Source organism: Scatophagus argus, chromosome 13, assembly GCF_020382885.2.
Source record: "Scatophagus argus isolate fScaArg1 chromosome 13, fScaArg1.pri, whole genome shotgun sequence".
Lineage (NCBI taxonomy): Eukaryota > Metazoa > Chordata > Actinopteri > Scatophagidae > Scatophagus > Scatophagus argus.
In genome coordinates, this window is record NC_058505.1 from 13693767 (window position 1) to 13710985 (window position 17219).

Sequence of the window (17219 nt, forward strand, 5' to 3'; positions counted from 1 at the left end):
AACCTCACTACTAACACTAACAAAGTCTAGAATTAACTTTGCCTCTCAGTTTAATAATGATCTGAATGCTGTTAAAGCCCCAACATCATTACCATTATTACATTTAGTGCTCCAAAAATTAGTTCATTAATTGGTTAATTAATCCATGGAAAATTAACTGACATTAATTTGCTAATACTTTTAGTAATGCACTGATCATTTGAAGCTTAACACAGCAAAATGCTAAATGCTAAAACATAGCATAATAGAAGTACACAAGAAGATAAATAAAGTCAGCAATCTGACTCAATGTCATGTCAGCGATATCTATCTAAAGTTAAGTATAAGTATAAGCTAGGGATCATACCAGACCAAGTAAGGCTAAAGCATTTAATTGCTTATGAATTTATGTTTCATTTGTGAAAGGAAGATTGTGTTATTTATTTCTATATATGTTGAGTCTTGCATGACATAAACTATTTCTTAAAAGGTTTACTATGCATGATTTCCCTGAAAAAAAAGTAAACTAAACTTGCTTATGTCCCACTAGCAGTGTGTGTGGCAATGTTTGTATGTGCAGAGACCCACTACCATGTGAGAACTGGTGCATTTTTCTGTTTGATTTGGATAGTTGGTGGTTGGACACAAAAATCCCAAACCACCTTGTGCACTGGGAAAATTCATAAAAGAAAGAAGAAAGAAAGAAAGAAAAAAGAATCCAAAAATGAATTGATAAACAAAATAATCATTACTTTCTAATTACACTGAAGCAGACACACACCTGACAGTCCTCTGATTGTGGTACTCAAGGTCGTGGCTGTTGCCAGAACGCGGGTAAGAGAAGCTTCTGGAGCTGCGGTGCTGGTGGCTGATGGGATACTGGTGCACAGACGCGTTGGGCTGTGATGTGCTGTAGTAGGGAGGGGGGATGCTATTACTGGTTTCACTGCGATAGTCGCTGTCCCTGTCGTCCACAGCACTGTCTGGGTCTTCATCTACTCAGAGGGACATAGCAGGAGAAAAAGATGAATTAGTCTTGTTGGTGGTGGTGTCCTCATAAATGGGAGGAAAAGAGAAAGTTCTAGATTTTCAGAACATAAAAGCAAGAGAAAAGAAGATTACGAAAGTGATGATCCCAATATACGGCTTGTCATGTGGCACAGAGATAAGAGGCTCTAATCAGCACATAACTAATCTTTTAGTACTATGTTAATTACAGATAATACAGACATGAGGCCAGCCTTCCACTACTGAACTCCTGTAAGACCTACAGAGGTCACTCAGAGTGCATCCATACATTAAGCACGTGATGAACACCATCAGCGGCTTCATTCTCATTCTCATCATGATAATTGAACATAAATCCAATCCTGCTCACTAAAGAGATGCTTTATTTTTATGTGGTGTCCATATATCAGAGATTAACATCCTACAGGGAAGTGACAAGAGACTTGAACAGAGTCAAAAACAAAACCAGCATCTATTAATCATTCATCACTATCCATCATCGACTCTCGCAGGTGACTGCTGCACCACTTACACCGTCATCTTCATCTGCCTGGGCGCGTAAACACTAATTAGAGGCATCAGACTTTGTTTCTCACTTCAGCCGTGTCTCCACATGTCTCTCTCTGTCTCGCTCACTTCGCCAGCTCACCATCTCTCGTTACCCCCTGCTCTTTCCTTTTCCTCTGAGTGAGCAGGGATGAGATGAATCGCTGCAGTTGTGTGGGTGAGTCTGACAGATACTTATATAAGACCATCTGCTAATCACGGCAAGGAAGAAAGAAATAGACAGAGAGGCAGAGATACAGGTTTTTTGCATACATGCAGTGTGGACAGTGCAGTCCTAAAGCACTTGGACGGTGACATATTTCCCATTATTCTGGTTGGTGGCAGACATCACAGAGAGGAATAAACCTTAGCAAATAAAAATATATCTATGCGCATGACTATTTACCAGTAAAGGTAAAAGACAAGCTAATTTTTTTATTGGTAATTTGGATGAACTGGCCCTTTAAAGTTATGACATTGAGCTTTATGGGCATCTGAAGGTCACCAGCGGGACTCATAGCTCATTTCATCCATATTCCCAAGTTATGAGCACTGCAGCAGGACAAAGCTGAGAATCAGCACTTCAGACTCACTCAGTTACAATCTCATGTGATGGATTGCAGAAACAAAACAATGACAAAAATGTGACCTTTCAGACACTTGCACTGTATGTACAGTATGTAATGCATATACACTTACTTTGTTGGTCTCCCCATAGACTCCAGTTACCTGCAATAAGAAGAGGAGGGTGTCATTATTGATTATGACTTACACTGGTATCCAAATATAAACATGCATTCATGCCATGAACTGTTCAATGTTCCCAGATGGAGCCGATGAATGGAAAGTGAGCACAGAGGGGAGTGCTGAGCCTCCAAGTCTTTCCACCTGCGCCAGACAGACAGCTGGCTCAGCAGGATAGGCAGACCGGGCGAGTAGTCGAAGCACAGCGACATCCTGGAGGCGCTCGCCTCTGAGCATCTGATACCGCTATTGATCCTTTACAGTGCAGAAATCTAGGCCATTTACCACCTCACACAGCACACACAGCAAGCCATGTGTGGTTACATGAATAGTGCGCACACTAGAGGAATCAAATTACAACTCAACAGCTAAATGCGTCGTTCTCTTGCTCAACATAAACAAATGACTGGTTTGAACAGTGATCGGTCACTTACAGCACTGGGTTCCTGGTACACGGAGAGGGCGTTCCTGCTCCTCCTGGTAGGAATACTGGGATCACATAAATGAAAAACGTGAACGAATAGGGAAGAGTTAAGACTCTATGCAGGAAGAAGAGAAAATGGAACATTATCTTGTTACGTGTGATTCCCTTAATTAATCATGTTGACACGTCTCTAAAATCTGAGCATATTCTGGGGTATTAAATCTACCAGGGTGACAGCTTACATCTTGGTCCCTCATGGCGTTGAGCTGCTCCAGTTTTTTGGCCCAGTATCGTGCCTCATCCTCAGGGATATCTGAAAACAACAGGCCACACAAACTCAGTCCACAAAAAACAACCCTAGTGGAGCCCCACCTTCACAAGCTGCTAAAACAAAGCTTCCACTCTTTTTGTTATAATACCACCCAAACAATGACAAAGTAAGCTAAAACAATCCATTGCAAATAATGTTTGAACTTGGTCTGTTTTTAAGAACATTTGCAGAACTGCATATCTGTTGTCCTGTTCAGAGCACAGTGACTTTGAACACTGGCCTTTTACAGCATGAAAAGCCAAAGCCTTATAAATAGGTCAGCTGCACAAACTGAGGTGTCAGGTGCACAATATTGACTGGAGGAAGAGGAAACAGTAGGAAAATGACACCCAATCAATGTTAAGAGGAAGCTTGATCATTGAGCAGGAAAGGACACAAACACTCTCCCTGACACCCTGACAGCCTTAAAATAAATAGATCAGGTTAATTAATCAGTCAGAGAGATTACTGGTGTTCAAATATCACTGTTTGCTGTGAAAATATACACACAGACATCATTTATTCAAGACATCTTCTCCTTCCCTCAAGGGGTTGATGATTTCCTTTAGTTTCCTCTTCTCATCTTCTCCCGCCCCTTGACAGTATCTGATTTTCTGATGTGAATGTAGATTCCTCACCAAGAGGCAGTTCAAAGCGTGTGTCGAGCAGCACCAGGTGGAGAGTGGGATCTTTGGTGCCACAGATCTCATTATCAGTCATGATGACCTGAGAATCCAGTGTGAGCCACTCTCCTGGACCCTCCTGTGTACACAAAGACAGAAAGACAGTTCGCAATTGACACACAAATAATACAATGAAGACAAGTCAATCCCTGAGTGAGTGAGTCCCTGAAGTGTACTGCAGCTGAGTACTGAGTGTTCAGTGTACAGCATTTCTCAAGTGGTGGTGGTGGCGGTTAGCGGCAAACCTCATTTGACTGTCGGATGCTACGGAGGGGAATCCACACAGTGCCCACCATGGTGTCCCAGATTAACCCTTTGTTCCACACCTCCACTGTCAGACCCAGGTCCAATCGGTTAATCTCACTGGACAGAAAGAAAGACAGGAAATTTCAAACACAGTTGTGGAATGTAATTGAGTACATTTATTCAATTATTATACTACACAACACTTTTGAGGCACTTGTATTTTACTTGATCAGGTCCATTTCATGCTACTTTTTCCTTTTATTCCACCACATTTCAGGAGGAAATGTTGTACTTTTTACTCCACTACATTTATTTGACAGCTCCAGTTACTAGTTAATTTATTATTATTTTACATAAAAGAACACAAAATAAGCTCATATAACTAAAATAAAAGAAATGATTAGATTAAAGGTTAAAGTAAGATTAAATACAGATTAATAAGATTAAACCAGTAGTTAACAGTTCTGTCAGAGAGCGATTTCCCTTCTAAACATCTCAGAGAGTTTCGCTTTATCAGCGGTTCAAGATAAAACAAGTAACTTTATCCAGTATGTTAAAAAACAGCAAAGATTATAGAAAAGTCCAAGAACTGAACACAATTTTTTTTTAGAGCAGAATGTTCTTTCTTTCTTTCTCCTTATTTATTTCTATTTATTTTGTGAACCTTCGGAGAGGGGTCGGATCCCTACGATTTTGGAACCGCTGGACAAAACCACTGAAGTGTACATAAAGTTATTAAAATCTTCACCTCAGTCAGCTACAACAATAAAATAACACTTACACATTGTGGCATCTGTATTAACCAAACTAAATGCCATTTATGATAATATATCAATCACAGGGGCCATTCCTCTGCATTATGAGCACTTTTATTTCGATACTTACAATACATATTGCTGACAATACTTCTACTTAAGTGGGAGTTTGAATGAAGTAAGTCAAGAATCTGAACAGTTCTCAGTGCTAAACACACATAGCAGCTCATACACACACAAGATGCACAGTAATTACTTGTGGGTTTCACTGTGACAAATACATGACACGTCTCCGCAAGAGAAAGCCTGAGAGAATCCAACATAAAACATTGACAAGTCAGCAGGACGGAGGGTGGGGAATGACTAAGGGGATGGAGGAGAAGAGTGTGAAGAAGGCAGTGGAGGAGGTGATTGTATCACATGCCTGGAGGGAGAAAGTGGAAACTTTAATTAAGAAGTAGGAGGACAGGATTTCCCATCTCAGTGGTGACTCCTTTTAAGAAACAGGCCTCTTTGATTCATGGCAGTGACTGAGGGGGCACAGTCATTTAAAGGAAATTTGAAGGAGGGGATGAGGCTCTCTCCGCAGCCCAAACATTACATAACACAGTTTCACTGATGCAACCCCAGTACAATGCTCAACGCCTCCGAACATCACACAAATGCACAGGACTCCGCAGTCAGGCTGCCTGCTGCATCCCACATGCTAAACGATTCCCACCATTCAACACCCATATGCTCCTACACTGTCAATATGACACCAGCTCTCACTGCGTGTCAAATACTGCATGCATAATATATGTTTTACATAATTCTTTAGTGGTTGGAACGAGCTATCATTCCAATATTTATTGAAGCACGAGCTCAAACAAGCTAATTGAATGGGAAATGCTGCTGATGATGTCTAGAGAGCACAGATACAAGGATAGCTAAGAGGGTGTATGGGGGGAGAGTAAAGTAGAAATTGGGGGGGGGGGGGGGGGGGGTTGAGTAGATGAAGATCAAGGAGCCACATTTAGAAGAAGCGACAGAGGAAAGAAAAGAGGGGCTGGGACAGAGCCAAGGTTGAGAATGAGGATGAGAGGGGCAGAGGCGTCGAGGGAGAGCAGATGAAAAAAGGGAGTTGTTGGAGGCGGATGTGCCGATGCAGAGAGGAAGAGGATAAAGGACACTTGGGATGTAAGAGTGAAAAAGAGGGGAGTGAGAAGTTTGAAAGAAAGCAAGAGATGAAACACACACACACACACACACACACAAAGGCACTCAAGCAGCTGAAGTGGAGAGTAGATGAGAGGAAGAAAGCAGAGGAAAAAGTGAGGGAGAGGAGAGAGTTTTGTCTGAAGATGATGAAGGACTCACAACATGAAGTCTTGCTCCCAGCTGGGCAAGTTGCCCCTTACAGCAATGGTTGTGCTCTTCACATTTTGTACTTTTAGAGTCACATAAGTGTTGAACTTCTCTGTGAGGGAAAAAGGGATGAAGACATAGATGCGTTACAATGACACACTTCTGTATTAGAAAATAATAATGTTATCTCTATAGAAGTTATATAGATATAGATGTTATATTCAACAGAGCAAAGAGACTTGCCATGCCTTCAAGTCTACTGATGGCTGCAGCATGTAATGTGCTCGCAGCCTGCTTAAAGATTTATATCACATAACAGCAAGTCTCTCTCCCTGTGTGATCTACCTCTTTCTATTTCCAGGCTCTCAGGTCTTACCTTGGGGTCCATCCAGCTTGGCTTTCTTCACTGTGGAAACACAGAGAGGGACAAAGTCACACACAGGAGTACCATCTGTTTTCACTTCTGAACACTCCTGCCTCCTCTGTTCTGCCTTTTACACACCGAACAGGCAGCAAGAGGATGCTTGTGATAAATTAAAACACAGTCTGTGAGTTTTAATGAAACACGTACTACATGAAATTTGTTCACACTCACATACAACATGAGTGTGGACACAGGAAATTTAAACTGCAGCTATGCAGATTTGGACAAAGTGTTCAGATCTTTTGGCCAAAAGGTGCAGACGTGTTGGCAAAACACCTAAACACACAGCGCTTGGAAAACATGGGAGGTTTTCCAGCTACACTTCATCAGTGTGGGATATAGAACATAAAGTATAGCAAGCCCAAACAGAAAAAGCCACACAGCACAGAGTAAACAATGATCAAAATACATTTTATTGAATATTATTGAAATTCCTCTTGAAGAAGAGGTGTAAAATCAAGTCTAAAACCATTTCATTTTTCTGAATTTTATGATTGAACATATCATAACGCAAGAGCCCAGTCATACATATTAACTTTAGGAAGGTCTTTATAGTACAAGCATTCAAATGGAAAACTCCCACCTACATCAAACAACGTATGTGAAGATTTTTCAGCCAGGCTCTACCTCTGCAGCACCGTTTTACCAGCTTTGACGTAACTCACACATGCATTTTTAATGCTCTACTACCCGCTGCTCACCACACACACACACACACACACACACACAGCATGCTAAGATCCCCACACCACACTGCAAGTGCATGCATGTCACACACATAAGTCGGTACAAATAAAATGCAAACACAAGCTCAATACGCTGTGTAAATGAAACCTCCAACTTTATCACCCCTTGAGAAACGCGCCGTGAACACAAACTCGTGGTTTATCTCCAGGTATTCTCCACAGACCCTCCACACCAGAAGCAGTCGCTATAGTAACCACCACAAAAGGAAAAAGTTGATGGGCAAATGCCCTGAGTCAGCAAGGCACTTTTGTTGTTTCTCACCTAAATCCGCAGCTTAAGTGCCACGCTATTACATCAGCACACACACGCACACATTCAACTGCAGTGACTCACCCACATACACCTGCAGCTATGATAGAAAATATTAACCTCTGTTAACATTCATACCTCGGCAACCTTAATGTCAACTTAATGTCAAACACATGCAATATACATGTAAGCACATACATCTGTGTGCTTGCATTTTACTGGGCAAAACTCTGCTATGGGTCAGATTTCTGTAAATGTTAAGAGAAGATGAAATAATTCAATACACTGCCGTGAAGACAGGAAAGAAACTGAGCTACGTTCTCAGCAGTCGTTTCACATTGTTTAGGTGGACCACATCAGAGCCTGCTGCTCGCTGTGTTTTACTGTCAGCACTAAAACAGCCCTGGAAATATATCAGTACATGAGGAGGATCAATAAAAAAGGAAATGGATTTTCAACAGTGGAAAGCTGAAGCTTAATAATAGCACACATTCATAAATCTCTCTGACAGGCTGAATTATGATGGGAAATGCCCACAAGCCCCACAAACAATATTTTGTCACGACTGCATGTATCTAAGCAGACAGGACTATCCCCAACACACACATACAAATGCTGTACATGTAAGTGCCTGTAACTCACACCCAATAAGTCTGAGAAGGGCTGTAACATTAGATCAATCGGCTGAAATGTAGGTTATGGGTGAGTAGCCTAGATTCAGAAAACAAGGTCAAAGACATAACCATCTATCACCACCTGAACCACCGGAATAAATGACTTAAAGGACATAACAAATCAAAGTCTGCTTGTTTTTTTTTTCTTTAATCAAAGGATGCACAGTATAATCTCAAAGACCCAGCAGTAAATTTTATGCACCCCCCCCCCTTTCTGAGTAGATTCTTCATTCAGGAAGTACCTCTGACACAGCAAACTCTGACTTATGGGAACTAAGCCGATTGCCAAGAAAACAGAGACCCAACAGGGAATCGAGCAAACCCTTCAGCTTGAACTGTCAAGGAATGTATAATAGGGAGTGGATAAGCTGAGTTCAGCCATCTACTGACAAAATGAGGGCTGACATGATGCAGACAGACAGCGTCTTATTCTGAAGGATGCACACAGACATGCAGTAGTCCTTGCAACCGCTGACACTCCCAAATTTAGTGTCCAAATCAAGACAGCGAGAAAACTGGACTTGAAAGTCTGTGGAATATCTGCAGGAAGATTGCAGGAAGTTTTTCAGAGTTAATCTGTGTCTGAATTCTGCTTTGTCTGCAGATGCTCCAAAGAAATGCTACCTTTTCAAGAAGCACAAAGTACTGTGGAGGCCAGAAATAGCTCCAGTCAGGTACGCATGAATGATGTAACAGGAACAGAAAGAGGGCTCCCTGCCAAGTCTCGTAGTCTAAGACACTGACAGCCGCAGCCAGTGTTTATGAATGAATAACACTCAGGGTCCTAATGACACCTGGGACTGACTCAGAGCAGGGACAGTCAGTGGGTGGACCTGGCTGGACAGGATGAGGTGGGGTAGCATCCATAATGAGCCTGACTTATAGATTGTGACTTTGAAACCCCCTTACTTTCCTTCTGTGCCCATGTTCATCTTTGACAAAAATCTACAATTAAAACATAACTCTACACTCTCATTAACTGACCAGTGGTGGATCAGATCTAGAGTTTAAAGGACTAGATGATTAACTCCTTGACAAAAATAATAACAGGGTTAAGTTTATTAGGGCTAATAATCTGTTTTGATAATCAATATAAAAGTCAATTTTTCAAGCACAAATGACAAATACAGGTTAGGGATTGTTTGAGAAAACAAGAAATTTTAAGACTTTAGTCTTTCTTATCACCCAGTTATAGTTTCTATGAAACCGTTAGTTGTTTGGTCCAAAAAATGAATCACAATATCTTAAAATAAGGTGTCATCTACAGTCCTGAACTGAAAGATATATTCACTTTAGTGTAAAAATGTAAGTATAAAAATCGTTTCAGCACTAATTATGATGTTTTACTGTACCATTTTCTTACATCTTACAAACCAACAGTTGATTGATTGATATATAATTTAATTCACAATCGGTGAGGACAAACTGCACAATCAAGCCTTAATAACTGTCATTTCTGTTTGCTTCGGTTTAACACAACACTGTCACAATCTGAGAAATTTGTTTTGTTATTAAGCTGATTCAACTCATATCTGTTCAGCAAAAACCTAATATAGAAGGAAACCACAAAGTGTGTCTCACAGCGTCTCTCTCTCTCTCTTAGCTTGGGCTGCATTCCCCCGATTATATACTGGAAGCTGGAACCTGATGCTATTTTATGAGCAATCACGGCAGATGCTTATTTCATTGCACTGAGAGGCAGCAGTGTCAGCATCAGGTGCTTTCAGGAAGTCTGGTAGGTGGAGGTGACGCATCGCTTCACAGAAAACGTTGAGGAGTGACGAGCATCTTTCGACTGCGAGTATTCCCTCACGACTACAGCGGAGCGGCAGAGCGGAGGCGGCAGCGGCGCGCAAGCGGCGCGAAAGCGGCAGGGGCTTTTCCTCGTCCTCCTCTGACTGCCCACGCATGAATGAACAGAGTGAATGACACACACACACACACACACATACACAGAAACCGCAACAGTACTCGCCAAGGGAAGAAACAGCGGTTCTCCTCCTCCGTGTAGACATTTATAGAAACTCAGAGAGCCTGTGAATGTTTGTTGGTGTTAACAGTCACGATTGGGCTAGCTTGTAACAATATTTTATCTTTGCTTTCAGGTAACTCGTCAATACAAAGCACCTTTATTTCAGGCAAAAGACTAAATTAAGCACACGTCATTCAGCACCAGTTTCGTTAAAAGTATCCCAATGACATCTCCTACTATACGTAAACGTGCTGTGTGATTTAATGACTGATCAGCACAAACCCTGCGCTTCCCGGGCTACACATACTTTTCTACGGAGCTGATGGTCCGCAGGCTCTGTCAAGACAACTGGTGCGGCTAAACACTGAGCAAGTGATTCTCCAATAATATCAAACGTAGAGGGTTTTAATTGCCCCTATAATGTCTTCTCTTACCTCCCACACATAGCAGGGACATCTCTGATAGCGGCGTGAGCGTCCCCGGCTGTCCTCTACTGAGTGCTCCGCGATTTGTTTGGTCAGTCCGTTTGCCTCTTGGTTACAAAAAAAAAAAAAAAAAAAAAAAAAAAACAGTACTGAAAACCGCCAAACCTTTACCCTAAATGGTGCCGGAAACCAAGGAGCATCATCTCAGAAGCGTCTCGTCTCTTTCTCTGTGAGGCTGTTGCTCTTTTGGCAGGACAGGATACACAGGAGTGATTTCCTCGCCCCCCCCCCACCCCTCTTCTTCCTCCTCTGCATTGCCTCAGCTCTCCTCCGCTGCTCCTCCTGCGCGCACAGCCATCTTGTTTCAGCAGCAGCACCCTCCGCGCGAGGACAGTTCCCCCGCGCCGCGCCGCCCTGACGTCACGGTTGATGAGTAGCAGGCAGAGGGGCAGCGGTGGGGCGGGAGGCGGGGGTCACTAGATTAATACCGTCTTGGCCAGCGTAATGCACTCGGTGATTCATTCATTGTTTTCAACGTTACAGAGCATTTTAGTTAAAAAGTTGTAACTTTATAGACGTTTTATCATTTCCCTTCTTTAATGCACAGTCATAGACGTGGGCACGACTCCATTCCATCAATTTACATCGTAACTCCCTTTCAACTAACAAGTTTGAAATCAAGACATAATGCCCAGGGCAGCAGACTTAATGGATCACAATCCTTGACTTGATCTCATTCTTCTTGGTATATAGCCTTGATAATAATAATAAAAAAGGATAATTATATAGCCTGACATATCATCATGAGGAAGCATGTGACATTTATATTCTGGAAGGATGGCCCATCTGATACTGGTGCACTGTTGGCTGCCTTTGCAGTTTAACAAAAACAGATGGTCTTTGATAATTTGCTTAATATAGCCTAACCACATGCTCCACACTTTCTTTTGTTGAAGTGTTTTTGATGTGTTGTATTTTTAAAAGACTTGCCAGCTTTATTCCGTCCTGTTTCATTTTAGTGACATCCTATTAAGTTAACTAAAATAGCCGACTGTGCATCAAAGAATTAGCTGTTGGCTTTTATTATTAGATTTAGAAATCACTTACAGTCAGATAATAACTGTAATACCCGGTACTGGACTACATCTGGGAGTACAATATCTGTGTGATTTCCTTTTTCCCGTTTTGTATTGTTGAGGGGAGCCTAACAACTAGGGATACCTTACTGTAATTGTTGTGCACAGGACAATTAAAAAACTCGATCTGATGACCCCATGTGTGGGCTCAGACCAAAGCAGCTGATTTGCTATTACCCCAAGAAGTCTGAGTTTTAGTTGTAAGCCATCATAAACAGACGCCTCGCAGCTAAATTCTGCTATGAGAGGGAAATTGACCTCCTGAACAGCGTCTTGTAGTAATGATAACATACGCAAGGGAGCAGCAAAGCACAGCTTTGACTGTAGGACTACTGGAAATACAAAGAGCGAAGAAGTGCGTTGTTTACGCCTACACTGGGTCCAAGATGGCTGCTGGAGACAACAGCGGCAGGCCTCCTTGCCTTAATTTCTCCGGTCCGGGTCCTTTGGGAAACAGCCAGCCCAGCAACAGCGTATTCTCCATGCCAGCATCCAACGGCGGAGCGGTCGGTGCATCCGGGGGAGCACAGGGAGCAGCGAGGCGTCCCAACCCGCAGCTGGGGCCTGGCGGGGGAGACAGCAACGGTGTTTCGACCGGAGCTCAGCCGACTGCGCAGAACTCCCTGCAGCAGTCCGCTGCGGCAGGTGCTGCGGCAGCTGGAGCTATGGCCACTCCGGCGTCCAACATGGCAACCACTGCGGCGTCAAACGCGTCCCAGGCGGCAGCACCGACCGCCACTCCGGCAGCTGCGTCTGTGCTAGTGTACCGAGAGCCAGTATACAACTGGCAGGCGACGAAGAGCACAGTCAAGGAGAGATTTGCTTTCCTCTTCAACAACGAAGTGCTCAGTGACGTTCATTTTCTAGTAGGCAAAGGAATGGGGGTCCAGAGGATACCTGCGCACAGGTAAGTTAAGAGGATAAACTGCAACATAAGAATTAAAACATTGACTAGCTCACTCTGAAGAGAAAAGCGGAAAGACTTAACCTCGCTGTTTTTTTTTCTGACTGTCGACACTGTCAGGTTTGTTCTGGCTGTGGGGAGCGCAGTGTTTGATGCCATGTTTAACGGTGGGATGGCGACGACCTCAACGGAAATCGAGCTTCCTGATGTGGAACCAGCTGCCTTTCTGGCCCTTCTTAAGTATGTCCCGTGCTACAATTAAACTCATAAGATACAATCTTAAACCTTATTTTAATGCATTCATGATAGCTTAATTAGGCAACACAAGCAAATATTTGAAATATATGTCACAGTAAAAGTGGGATGTATCGTATAATTTGTTTGGCTTTCTTCAGGTTTCTGTACTCTGATGAGGTCCAGATCGGGCCTGAGACGGTGATGACCACACTTTATACGGCTAAGAAGTACGCAGTGCCAGCACTGGAGGCTCACTGCGTGGAGTTCCTCAAGAAGAACCTGAGAGCAGACAATGCTTTCATGCTGCTCACACAGGTTTGCTCAACCTAACTACGAATGTTGACCAGATTTTGTATGTGATTTGATACGCAGGTCTGATGTCTTGCAACCAAATTTGCGTCAGTTCATTTGGTGGAAAACTGCAGCTTCTTATTCTTAGTTTGGATGCATATGAAGTCCTTGTTTTAAATAGGGAAAAACTGTCAGTTTGTCATTTATTCTATTTTATTTATTTATATTTTTTTTAAAAAAGGGGAATTGGCAAAATATTTTTTTTTTTTGTAATTTAACAAAAGAAACCCAAGTTCTTGAATGTTACACGCTGTATAAATGTGATTCTGATTTAATCCAAAACTGTTCTGTTAAACAACAAGTAAACAGAAAAAGATTAATAGCCTTACCAGGCGCTTGATGCCAGTTTTCAGTGCTTGTAGTATGGTAGTAAAAATGTGTTCTTTGAACTGGGGTGTGTTCCTTGTTTCAGGCACGGTTGTTTGATGAGCCTCAGCTTGCCAGCCTCTGTCTTGAAAACATAGATAAGAACACCGGAGATGCTCTCGCCGCTGAAGGCTTCACAGACATAGATTTGGGTAATGTCCGTTTGTGAAAGTTGTCATTATTGCCACGTGCCGTATTTCAAACTAACACCCGAACTGACCATTGATATGTCATCTCTCTTTCTGTTAGATACATTGGTGGCGGTGTTGGAGAGGGATACTCTTGGGGTGAGGGAGGTGCGTTTGTTTGGTGCTGCTGTGCGTTGGGCAGAGGCAGAGGCTCACAGGCAGCAACTACAGCCAACACCTGAGAACAAACGCAAAGTCCTGGGCAAAGCTCTCACACTCATCCGCTTCCCTCTCATGACCATTGAGGAGTTTGCTGCAGGTGAACAGAAATCCACTAAAACTAACACTGTAGCTGTATTGACACATTTTCTTTTCCTGCTCTGGTGCACACATCTTGTGCTGCAGACCCTGATCCTTGTCCTTGGGTCTTGTTTTCGTCCCATCAGGTCCAGCCCAGTCCAGCATTTTGACTGACAGAGAGGTGGTGAGTCTCTTTCTCCACTTCACAGTAAACCCAAAGCCTCGTGTGGACTTCATTGACCGACCTCGCTGCTGCCTCCGCGGGAAGGAGTGCAGCATCACGCGTTTTGGACAGGTGGAGAGCCGCTGGGGTTACAGTGGGACAAGCGACCGCATACGGTGAGTGAGGAGCAGAGTATTTCAAGAATTTAATCACAGCCTTACACCTTTCTACAAAAATAGACTCAAGGCATATTATTTAAATACAATCAGTTATTTAATAAATACTCTTGTGATGATTTATAAACTGAAAATGGCCTATGATTTTTGTCCACTGAGAGAACTACAGTGTAGTCAGCAACAGTCCACTGCCAGAGTTTAACCTGAGAAAGAAAATCAAGCAGCACCACTGTTTTGATGTAGATTAACATCACCCAAACTTAAATTCAGAGATTAATGGCACATTTTTAGTGAGTAAGAGCAGCCAATAAAACAGCTAACGCAACCATACCCTTCATATATTGTGTAATGTAAAGCCAAGACAAACTTTACCTTAAAAACATCTGTTGTCCTGCTATCATCACAGGACAGAATAGTTACTTGTCAGATTCTGGGTTGACAAAATAGTTAGAAGCCACGATGGATTAGCACTGTAGTCAATAATAAATATTTTTCACAGGTTTAGCTAATAACATTAAAGATGGACTGTGGATTATTAGTATTATGCATGCTGGTTCAAAGAGACTGAAACATCTTAAAGCTTGTTAGTCATAGCTATGCTAACACCACATATTCTACAAACAGCTTCACATGGTTATACAGTCATATCCTCTTATCTTGATATATGTCTGTGTTTGTTTTTCTCCTCAGGTTTTCAGTAAACAGAAGGATTTTTGTGGTTGGGTTTGGTCTCTATGGTTCTATACACGGACCCACAGACTACCAAGTTAATATACAGGTGGGGACCCAGGTCTTTCAGAACTTACATGTCTGGTTCCACTTTGTGCTGTAGGCATGCTGCATAACAACTGTGTTGTATTTGCTCTCTCAATGCAGATCATTCACACAGACAGTAACACAGTGTTGGGCCAGAATGATACAGGCTTCAGCTGTGATGGGTCAGCCAATACCTTCAGAGTCATGTTCAAAGAACCAGTGGAGATATTACCCAACGTCAACTACACTGCCTGTGCTACACTGAAGGTCTGTGGTGTGTTGGTTGTAATGCCAGTAGGGTATTACAACAAGGGATAACTTTATTTTGAAACTGATCTTGAATCTACTTACCAGAGAAACTGGACAGAATTGTTTTGTGTCCCACACTAAGCAAGCATATCAATCGAGTGATGGAGCTAACTAGGTTGCTATGCTGATTAAAGAATTACTTCACATGGCTCTTCGTCTATGAGAAACTCATAGGCTATTCCAAGTTTGTATACAGTGTGCACAGCATCTCCCAAATAGAGAATAAAAGATGGTAATTTAAGTCATGGGCCATGATTGCAAGTTTTTTAAAAAAAAAAATCCAGTTTTGTACAGCATTCTAATTGCCAAAAATCTAACTTAGATTCAATTCATTCTGGCAGAAGACAAAGATATCCTGTCTCTCAGAATGCAGTGTTGATTTCACCAGTGTATACATCCTCTCGGTCTTTCTTACAGGGTCCAGACTCTCATTATGGTACCAAAGGGATGCGGAAGGTAACGCACGAGTCATCATCCACTGGCACAAAGACATGTTTCACCTTCTGCTATGCAGCGGGCAACAACAACGGCACTTCTGTAGAGGACGGACAGATTCCTGAGGTCATCTTTTACACATAGTCGGTTCTGACATAGCAACAATCTTCCATCAAATGTGACAACCTGACACCAGCGTGAGGCCACACCTCAGCAGCCATAATGGGGACTTATCTCTCAGACATACCATTCCCTCCATATAGTGCACTACTGTTGACTGCACGGAAGGCCAGTTAGCTGTTAAGCGATGTAGGTCACTACATGGGGTGTAAGTTGTCATCTGAGATGCTGTCTCTCTTTTTTTTAGTGGCTTCCTTTATCCCCTTGTGTTGTAGTGATGCCAGGCTCTGAATCAGACATGACTGTAACCGACTCCACAAGGGAAGGAGAGAGAGAGGGAGGGAGAGGGGAGCGATGTCACTGCTGTGGATTGGCAGCATAAGGCTTAACACTGAATTCTTTTTAAGCTGTACAATTCCCCTTCCTTTGCTCTGCAGCATTAGTGTAAAGGAGAGTCACAACTGTATGAATGTACAGTTTATCAGATTTGCCAAGACTGGTTCCTCAGCACAGACCAGCATTTCTTTCCACATCAGCTGTAAGTTTCATAGACCCATAGATTTCATAGGCTTTATCGACTCTTGGCAAATTTGATCCAATCTTAATATTAATCTTAATAACATGATTATGATAATAAATTTTCAGGCTTTGACATACAGTACAATCTGTGATATCTTGTGTCCTTGCTTGGTAGTTGCCTATACCCAAGATACCTTGCACTTCTCGGCCTTGCATATGTTCATTTGGTTGTTCTATGGATGCACACTAACTCTTCAGATGTTTCTTTTTAGCTTTGTTTTAAAAAGTGTGAGTGGAAGAGCTTCTTGGTGCAGAAGTTAAAGGGTTGTATATTTAAGTGGCATTTATTAACATTATATATGTAACTTGAAATAACTATTGATTAAAGAGTGGGGAAAATGTATTGTGGTGTTTGTTTCTTTGGAAAAGAACCCAATCTGAGATGAGAGGGTCAAAAAATTCTTTCGTCTGTCAGTTGAATATAAGGCAAGGCTGAAGCCAGCAGCCAGTTAGCAAATGTAACATGTGTCTATCACCAGTTAGACAGAGTCTGACACTGTAGGACAGAGGTCGGCTGGCTACAATACTTAAGATTAGTTTCCTCATTTTCAGTCGTTATGCTAAACTAAGCTAAGCTAAGTTATCCAGTGACAGCCATAGGTTATATTCACCAGACAGATGTGGTATAGAGCTTCTCATTTAACTTGCTGACACAAAGCAATAAATTTTATTTCCCAAACCTGCTGAACTGTACCCTTAAGCTGACTAGCAAAATACCAGAATTCC

General features: G+C 42.3%; 2 protein-coding genes across 2 annotated transcripts in view; one reads left to right on the forward strand and one right to left on the reverse strand.

The window, feature by feature from the left end:
* The window catches only part of LOC124069813 (protein unc-13 homolog A-like), a 31320-nt gene extending 20651 nt beyond the window's left edge, over positions 1-10669 (reverse strand). The window contains exons 1-9 of the mRNA XM_046409274.1: positions 10543-10669; positions 6419-6448; positions 6055-6154; positions 3940-4057; positions 3650-3773; positions 2944-3014; positions 2712-2766; positions 2233-2262; positions 761-974 (exon numbers count right to left, since the gene is read on the reverse strand). Coding sequence (XP_046265230.1) covers positions 761-974; positions 2233-2262; positions 2712-2766; positions 2944-3014; positions 3650-3773; positions 3940-4057; positions 6055-6154; positions 6419-6448; positions 10543-10564 — 764 coding nt within the window. The 5' untranslated portion in view covers positions 10565-10669. The remainder of the gene's footprint in view (positions 1-760; positions 975-2232; positions 2263-2711; positions 2767-2943; positions 3015-3649; positions 3774-3939; positions 4058-6054; positions 6155-6418; positions 6449-10542) is intronic.
* A 1347-nt stretch (positions 10670-12016) lies between these two features.
* On the forward strand, positions 12017-16836 carry LOC124069552 (BTB/POZ domain-containing protein 2-like). Its single transcript, XM_046408793.1, has 9 exons — positions 12017-12576; positions 12694-12813; positions 12969-13125; positions 13574-13679; positions 13777-13974; positions 14102-14294; positions 14985-15072; positions 15171-15317; positions 15777-16836. Exons 1-9 carry the CDS (start codon positions 12056-12058, stop codon positions 15936-15938), a joined length of 1692 nt encoding a protein of 563 aa, XP_046264749.1. The 5' UTR covers positions 12017-12055; the 3' UTR covers positions 15939-16836.
* Positions 16837-17219: the final 383 nt, after the last annotated feature.